Source organism: Megachile rotundata, chromosome 4 (assembly GCF_050947335.1).
Source record: "Megachile rotundata isolate GNS110a chromosome 4, iyMegRotu1, whole genome shotgun sequence".
Lineage (NCBI taxonomy): Eukaryota > Metazoa > Arthropoda > Insecta > Hymenoptera > Megachilidae > Megachile > Megachile rotundata.
In genome coordinates this window covers 1,453,062-1,461,899 of record NC_134986.1, presented here as the reverse complement: position 1 = coordinate 1,461,899, position 8,838 = coordinate 1,453,062, and the positions used below count along the sequence as shown (strand labels likewise).

At 32.4% G+C, this 8,838-nt stretch overlaps 2 protein-coding genes across 2 annotated transcripts; one reads left to right on the top strand and one right to left on the bottom strand.

Moving 5' to 3' along the window:
- Window positions 1-1,057: 1,057 nt before the first annotated feature.
- On the bottom strand, window positions 1,058-4,984 carry LOC105663441 (uncharacterized). Its single transcript, XM_076531157.1, has 2 exons — window positions 4,624-4,984; window positions 1,058-4,427 (listed from the first exon to the last, which is right to left on the bottom strand). The coding sequence occupies exon 2, from the start codon at window positions 2,817-2,819 to the stop codon at window positions 1,203-1,205; it is 1,617 nt and encodes a 538-aa protein (XP_076387272.1). The 5' UTR covers window positions 2,820-4,427; window positions 4,624-4,984; the 3' UTR covers window positions 1,058-1,202.
- A 441-nt stretch (window positions 4,985-5,425) lies between these two features.
- LOC143263920 (putative chitinase 2) lies at window positions 5,426-8,132 on the top strand. Its single transcript, XM_076531158.1, has 8 exons — window positions 5,426-5,642; window positions 6,268-6,465; window positions 6,578-6,743; window positions 6,820-6,916; window positions 7,003-7,194; window positions 7,266-7,463; window positions 7,625-7,750; window positions 7,829-8,132. The coding sequence occupies exons 1-8, from the start codon at window positions 5,579-5,581 to the stop codon at window positions 8,093-8,095; spliced, it is 1,308 nt and encodes a 435-aa protein (XP_076387273.1). The 5' UTR covers window positions 5,426-5,578; the 3' UTR covers window positions 8,096-8,132.
- The last annotated feature ends 706 nt before the right edge of the window (window positions 8,133-8,838 follow it).

Genomic DNA, 8,838 nt, shown 5'->3' with positions numbered 1-8,838 from the left:
TTAGCAACTATTGTAAACCAAGTTTCTTTTCTTGGACAGAAGGCAGAAAATAAATCAATTCTATTCTAGTAATAGTATATCAAATCTTTCTTTACAGGTGCATTTCCAATTTTCTAAGTTTTAATAACTATTATCTTTTGATATGTCCATTTTTATCATTTTCAAGAGTAAAACTTACTTGATTTCTGTGTACTTCTGTAATAAACAATTTTACACAAAGTACCACATTGTTATAGAACATACAAATTAACATTGTTTAATAAATGAATACTTATTTAATATGTATCTTGTGTTATTTTTGTTATTATATAATTCTTTTAAATACTTTTTGCTTGATAACTTCTTTGATTGTAAAAGATCTTTGGTATAATGACAGTTGCTACAAAATATTAAAAGAACTGTTACTTGTAGAATATAAAACTTACAAGGGACCATCCCGAAGTGATAATCTCCGATTTTGATGAAACTTGGATATAATGTAGTTCTCGAAAAAATATTTGACACGTATTTTTTTTTAGCTGCCATCATTCATGTTAAGGGGGTTAAAATAGCCTTCAAAGTGGGGGGTGAAAATCACGTTTTGTGGAATATCTCGGGAACCAGTAGAGCTAGAGGGATGGTTTAAATTGCAAAGTTGTGTATTTTTTAATGCGGAATCCAACTGTGCAAATGGATTTTAAAAAATCGCATTTGTTTAAAAAATATATTAAAAAATGACACTTTTTTGTCAATTTTTCTATTTAAAAGTTGTTGTATCTTCTCGTAATTTTTTATGTGAGAAGTATACTAGTAAGTATAAAATACGGATAAAATGGAATTTTCATTTTTACATTGTAAATATAGTTAACGAAGTTGTATTTTTTTCGTACTTTTTCGAGACGCAGTCCTCGAATGTATATAATCAAGTACGTAAAGAGCTTCTATGTCTTTACTGGTAACTGTATTACAGTGAACTTGACAAATTTTTTCAATTGGGATCAGTATTACCGTCCCAGGTATAAGAGTTAGCCGGCGATGACCGCTAAGGTTTTCCCGCGCGGTCACAAGGCTTTTATTGAGGGGGCTATTGCATCCAACTTTTTTCAAGATTTTGGCAATTGAAACCAAGTTGTTCTACGTTTATAAATATATGGTAGCTCTGAAAAGAGCTGGTTTTAATATTGGTACCTGAAATTTTAGAAAGCTGAAAGTCATGAAAGTATTTATTCAATATACTGATTGCAATAATGGAATTCTATTAAAAAATGATTGAAACATAAGTGCTCCTGACACCACGAACATCTTATGCAAACAACACTATTGCAACGATTGCATATCATGCTTGACGTCTTGGTGAAGCAGAACTCCACAGGGTTTTCGAATTCTCCTGGCCTCTCGTCAACATAGCCGCATCGAAACCATGCATACTGGAACAGTTTTATGTATCGAGGTGCTGATAGTTGGTTGTGTGTAAGTGACTGAATTTTTATAATGGTGTCACGGGCATGTAAATTTATATTTAAATTTAAAGTTATGATTAAATCTGATATTTTTCTTACGAAATTTTTCCAGACGCGAAAACCGTAAACATCTAATGGTTGAATTAACCCTGTCGTGTTTTTGGGGATTTTTAAAATTTCTAAATTTATTTCTGCTGGGGCAATACTTTGAATTAGATTTTCATCATAGCCGCTCCATGAATCTAAAATCAGTATTGCCCTTTCTTTGATGATCGGGAGGAACGCTTTTTCTAACCATATTTTCAGTAATTCTTTCGTCAGTTTTCCTGATGATGAAGCTCCGATAACGATGTTAGGAGCTGTAAACATCGTCTGTTGTACACGTGGTCCTAATTGGCCACCTGTTTCTTTTAGGACAAGGAAGAGTGGAGATTGTAGTTTACCATCAGCTGAAACTGTCGGCTGGATGGTATAACTATGTGTCATTGATGACACTGATTGAACAGCACTTTCTGTTTGATTTTCTCCTTTCCATGACAAAGCGTGAAATCCGCTTTGGTCAGTATTAAAAATATTTTCTTTTCCATAAAATTCAAAATGTTGTTTTACATGCTGTACAAAATTGTCAGCAGCTGCATTTATTTCTGATAAATTGTTTGTATAATTTCGTGTGACTAGTTTTGTTATTTTCCTCGATACAATATTGTATTTATGTTTAATGTTCCAGAGCCAGTGGTATGATGCTTGAAATCCCGGTAAATTAACAATTTCGTTTTCCTGTAGTGCCCATCGTCGTAAATCTATGTCGTGTATTGGTATCTTTCGATTCCTCATTTCAATGAAACGTGCTATTGTTTTTTGTGCAAGCAGTTTTAATTTATTAATTCGGCTTCCACCTATATTTACATGTTTTTCCCATCTATACAACTGTCCAACCGTTGATAACTTTCGATACCTCTTCTGCACGGTTTTAAAGGCCAATCTCCCTTTCTTTCCACTCTTCCAAAAATTAACAGCTTTTTGCTTATATTCCAGATCTACATTTTCTTTCTCTTTTTCTTCAGGATTGTCATCGGGTGAAGTAGAAGATTTCTCATCCACAGTAGCTATTGACGAGGACGTTGTTGGTTCTTGCAATTCATTTTCATCGTCGTAATCAAATGATGTAAATTTTGAGTGACCAGAATTTCCGTCAAATACTAATTCCTGAAATGTTTCGACATCTGTATATGCAGCCTGCTTACACCTGTCAATCAAATCTATAATATTTTGGGCCAATTCAAATTCTTTTGCATTCGTAGCAGTTCGTGCAGAATTATTATTTTCATAATTATAATTTTTTATCAAAATATCTATAATATTAATTGCATTAATTTTCATGATGCTACAACTAGATTTACTGAAACTACACAAAGAAATACGTGAAATGTATTATACAAATGTATACAAAATTTAAAATATTGAACAAATATTATGAAAAATATTTGTAACGCTTACAATATATGAATGTTATGATAAAATGAACATAAATACCGTATCCTAGTGGGTCAGAGAGCTGCAAAAATAACTGCAGGATGAATACCTATAGTCAATTAAATGTCGCTCCAATAATAATCGTAGTCCGTACAGCTGAACTGCGCCTACGCCTTATGTTAAGAAAAGTATTATCGGTGGAGCTAATGAGAGACTTTTTATACGTTTGCCATAATTTTCAATCCCTACTCCAAGAGCTTCAACCAATCAGAAACTTGCTTGGAGCCGAACTCTTTTCTAGGAAGGTATAAAAGAAGACCGAAATCATTTTTATTCGCAGTTAAATGCTGCACACATGAATAGTAACACCAGCTCTTTTCAGAGCTACCATATATTTATAAACGTGGAACAACTTGGTTTCAATTGCCAAAATCTTGAAAAAAGTTGGATGCAATAGCCCCCTCAATAAAAGCCTTGTGACCGCGCGGGAAAACCTTAGCGGTCATCGCCGGCTAACTCTTATACCTGGGACGGTAATACTGATCCCAATTGAAAAAATTTGTCAAGTTCACTGTAATACAGTTACCAGTAAAGACATAGGAGCTCTTTACGTACTTGATTATATACATTCGAGGACTGCGTCTCGAAAAAGTACGAAAAAAATACAACTTCGTTAACTATATTTACAATGTAAAAATGAAAATTCCATTTTATCCGTATTTTATACTTACTAGTATACTTCTCACATAAAAAATTACGAGAAGATACAACAACTTTTAAATAGAAAAATTGACAAAAAAGTGTCATTTTTTAATATATTTTTTAAACAAATGCGATTTTTTAAAATCCATTTGCACAGTTGGATTCCGCATTAAAAAATACACAACTTTGCAATTTAAACCATCCCTCTAGCTCTACTGGTTTCCGAGATATTCCACAAAACGTGATTTTCACCCCCCACTTTGAAGGCTATTTTAACCCCCTTAACATGAATGATGGCAGCTAAAAAAAAATACGTGTCAAATATTTTTTCGAGAACTACATTATATCCAAGTTTCATCAAAATCGGAGATTATCACTTCGGGATGGTCCCTTGTTAGAAAATTTAAATGATTTCCGCCATGCGTAACGCGTCGGTGCGCTCTCTGTTGGCAAGAGTTCTCAGTATATTTTGCGCATGCGTACTAGAATTATTTATTATAAAACAAACTTCTAAATAATTAAAAAATTATTCACTCACAAACAGTGAAAATGATACATTTGTAAATCACAAGCGATTTACGATCAATTGTAGTTATCTGTTATCACAAAATTTATTTCTTATAAAAAATTACTAAAAAGTTCTATCTGATATCACGACTGAAATAAAGTTGCTAATTAGAAAGAACTAATTTGTCACAAACGTTAAAAATATACTCACAATCAAATACAAACGATTTACAAACGAAATATATTACGGAAAATTAAAAATAATCATATTTTGGTATTTCTTCCGACTAGCTTCATATAGGTCTTCTGATCTCGCATAAAAATATAAATTTTAAAATATATGTAAGAATGTGGCTTTCAAAATACTTTTCTTTTTAAATTATTTACTTTACAATTAGCTACGGCCTTTTAGCTTTGTTTTATATATTAAATCTTTGTATTACTTTCATTAGAAACGTACATTTTTATGTAAAACTCAATTATAAAAAAAATATTAACTTACATTCTGACGTAGTTCCTAAAACGACGGGACCGGAACGCGATAACAAGCCGTGCAAGTATGCGTTTTTATTCCAGGAAACGTTCGACTCATGTTTCATTTGCTCACTCCCCGTCGACTAGTATTAGGGAGACAGAGGAAAAGTCATGTACAGTAAGAACTGAAATAAATTGAAATGTTCTTTTTACAGTAGGATGAAATAAGAAATTGTGTTTATAATACACATTTGTAAACTATTATACTAGATATAAGAAACAATAAAGCTTTACAAAAAAAGATTGTTATGCTGAACAATCTATAGCGTATAATGTAATATATTTCATTCTAGTAATTTTTCTTGTTTTTATATATGATATTGTATTTTTATTGTGTCTTACATATTCACCTTCTTTTATGCTGATTACAATTGCTAATTCGGTTTCATTTCATGCTATGTCCATATCATGTATGTGTATTTTTATTATTACTTTCATCATCATATATAGATATTTAAATACGCATTATAACTCGAGTAAGACAAAATTATTTAAGTGTATTCGTACTTAGTATCATTTTCGTAGTGCGAAGTTTATCGATTAGATAAAACTAATCTGGTCGTTACAGAGTGATAGATATAAAATTTCTATATTTCTTATTCCTATGATTCATATAAGTAGTGCATAAAGTAATTCTAACGCAAGAACTGGCGGGGACAACTCGCGACTACTAAGTGAGCAAAATATGCGACCACTAAACGTGCATCACAGACTACGGTTTCATCGTGTAAGAATTAAAATTGTTAGCAACAGGTTTTAGCTCTGTCTTCTTTTATACCACAATCGCAACTGGTTGTCTTGTCCAAAGTACCGTATGGTAGTCTCTCTTTGTGGGCGGTGGGTTCACGCGGAGTGAAAGCTATCTTATATATAGATACTACCAGGACACTACGACTTCGCATTCGCGTAGTTGCTATCTTACAATGAAGACGTATACATTTTTCTTTCTGCTTACATTATTATTTTCGAATATCGATGACATTACATGTAAGTACATACATATTTTACCCGAATTAATGTAATTTGTTTATCGTGTTATTATCACAGGATTTAACTTAAATTTAAAAAATAAATGACAAACAATTTATTATTTTAATATTCGATTATTCCATTATTATTTATTGATTATTTATCCATATTTATTGAAATAAAAACAAAAATAATAGAGAAATTTGGAAAATAGGACACCTTATGTTTATTTTGTAATGTCAAAAATAATAGAAAATTATAAACCAAAGCTACTTTTATAATTTCTACAACTGAAATATTATTTAAAAATGTACTTCTTTCTTATATTGAAGTAACTAACACTGTCGCGATTTTTTGCAAAAATACTTGCATCCTTGTACGTCGCGTGATGCCAGTAGCAGGATAAGAGAAAGTATGGAATGCATTTGACATTTTCTTCGATAGACTCCGCAACGCAAGTCTAGCATTTTGACGCATCTTTACTATAACTTTACTTGGAATTATTCAATACATTCAATTAAGCATATATCGTTCATTTTACAATACCCAGAAAATTTTCGTTGAATGTTCGTTAAATAACTCGCACTATATCAAACCCGGATTTTCGATAATTATATAATTGATGTCTTTTTCTTTTTCTGAGCTTTGATAAGGTCTACGCGTGACAAGGTTGTAACCTGTTATGTCGCTTCCTGGGCCATTTACAGACCACAAAATGGCAAATTTGGAATCGATGATCTCAACCCGAATCTTTGTACGCATCTTGTATATGCATTCGCCGGATTGAACGACACAACTTGGACTATTAGGAGTCTTGATCCTTATATGGATATTGAGAATGGTAAATACGTACTCTGTAAATTTCTTGAATAATCAGAAATAACAATACCTGCCCAAATGATTAGCTTCATCAATAATACGCAACGTGAATTAAATATTCGTAAATTCGTTAGGTATCGGCAATTACAAAAAGATGACTCAACTTCGCCACAAGTATCCCGATTTAAATGTCCTTCTTGCTATCGGTGGTTGGAATGAAGGTAGTAAAAATTATTCCGAGCTCGCTTCGTCTCCCGAGCGAAGAAGCAGATTTATCGACAGCGTGGTGTATTACCTGAGGTACCGAATCAAAACAGAAACCAATTTGTTTTTGCTTTTAGTAATTTTTCCTAAGGAAAAATTTTATTTCGTACAGGAAGTATGACTTCAACGGATTCGATCTGGACTGGGAGTTTCCTGGTTCACGTGGAGGAGTTCCAGCGGATAAAGAAAACTTCGTTTCTCTCGTAAAAGTAAATACATGAAATAATAATAAATATTCCAAATTCCAAGATTACGATTCTGTTATCAGTTAACGTAAAACACCATACTTTAACAGGAACTCAAAGAAGCGTTTCAAAAATCAAACTATTTATTAACGGCAGCTATAACTGCCAACAAAGGCACCATCGACACAGCATATAATATTCCTGAACTTTCGCTCTATCTTGATCACATTCATGTAATGGCTTACGACTATCACGGGACGTGGGATAATAAAGTGCTTCCGAATTCGCCACTGGATAGTGTGGTTAGATAGCTGAAACACAATTGAAAAAAAGATACTATGCAAGCAACATAATACAAACTTGATTTTTTTAGAAAGATACAATGAACTACCTATTAAATAAAGGTGCGCCTGCTAATAAACTAGTGCTTGGTTTGCCTATGTATGGAAGGACCTTTATACTGGCCAGCAAATTAAATTCTTCTGATGAAAGTCCTATCGGTCAGCGAAGTCTATCGGAAGGATTTAATGGTTCTTATACTGGTCAAAATGGCTTCATGGGATACAACGAAGTATGATACACTTTTTAAACGTCTTTTCAAATCGCAGAATTACTTGATAATTTTATATTCTTCTCTTTTACACTTTACTTTACTTTGGTGCATTTTTCTCCTTCGTCAATAGTTGACTCGCAAAAATAAAATAGTGCTTAAATATCTTTTTATCTTTACAGATTTGCGAAGAATTAGTTACTTCAAATAATTGGAGAATTGGATGGGATGATAGCAGCAATACGCCTTATGCGATCAAAGATGATTATGTTATCGTGTACGATAATCCAAGAAGTCTTAAAGCAAAGGTCGTATATTACAGCAAAAGAAGAACAGTTATACTTTACATCTCCACTTAAATCTAAATGCTTCCTTATCTATTTTAGGTTGAATACGCGAAGAGTTTAAATCTGGCTGGAGTTATGGTTTGGAGTATCGATACTGACGACTTTAAAGGAAAATGTGCATCGCTAAAGGATTCGTTAGAACAAGAAAACCCCACTTATCCTTTAATGAGATCTATAAATGTAGCTCTTTATTCAGATTCAAACAAGTCCAAATTACCAACACCATCACCAACACCATCTACCGCTGAAAGGTGTTCCTATAGTGTTATATTAATGTTAATTTCGTTTTTTGTGTATCATATTTGAAGATGAATTATAATGAATAAAAAACATACAAAAAATTCGTTAGTTTTTTTGCGTTCAAGGATATACTCAAGTGCTAACTTTAGGGAAAACAGCGGCCAAGGGGAAGGAATCTGACGTAGCGTTTAAGCATTGACATGTGTTATGCCTAATTCCTAAAAATCCATAAATAATGACATTTTTTTACATAAATACTTCATTTTCAAAGCAAGCTGGTTCATTTCGTAGCTGTACTTTCGAAAACCTCCATGCTCCAAATTGACTGATATTTTGAGAATAGGTTTCGTTTTAATAAAAGTAATGATTCCAAAAAGGATTTTTTACGATAAAAATTTTTTTGTCATTTGGATGTTCTTTCCTACTTTACCGACGCAATTATACCGGCAAGAATAATTGAGGCAGATTTGAAAACGGTTCTGATGTTATGAAGTCTGCTATGTTCAATTGTTTTTTAAAAGATATATCTAGAATCTAGAATATTAGAATTACAATATTTAAACTTACTTAGTTCAGTTCAATGTGCTACTTTGCTAGTAAGTTTATTGTATAAAGTGAATTACATTAATTTATATTTTCTTACAAAGCTAATGAGTGACCATGAAAGAGCGCTGGAATAACTGCAAGAGTTAAATTTAATTCCTAGGGAAAAGTAATGTGCAAAAAGTAAAAGAAAGATACTTTACGTTAATACAACACAAAGATTAGACAATTTTCGATGTTACAAATCTGGAAAATATGACCACAGT

Coding starts and splice junctions, on each gene's coding strand:
- LOC105663441 (XM_076531157.1), bottom strand. CDS start 2,819: ATGAAAATTAATGCAATTAATATTATAGATATTTTGATAAAAAATTAT.
- LOC143263920 (XM_076531158.1), top strand. CDS start 5,579: ATGAAGACGTATACATTTTTCTTTCTGCTTACATTATTATTTTCGAAT. Junction 6,917..7,002: donor ACTTCGTTTCTCTCGTAAAA/GTAAATACATGA, acceptor ATACTTTAACAG/GAACTCAAAGAAGCGTTTCA. Junction 7,464..7,624: donor GCTTCATGGGATACAACGAA/GTATGATACACT, acceptor TTATCTTTACAG/ATTTGCGAAGAATTAGTTAC.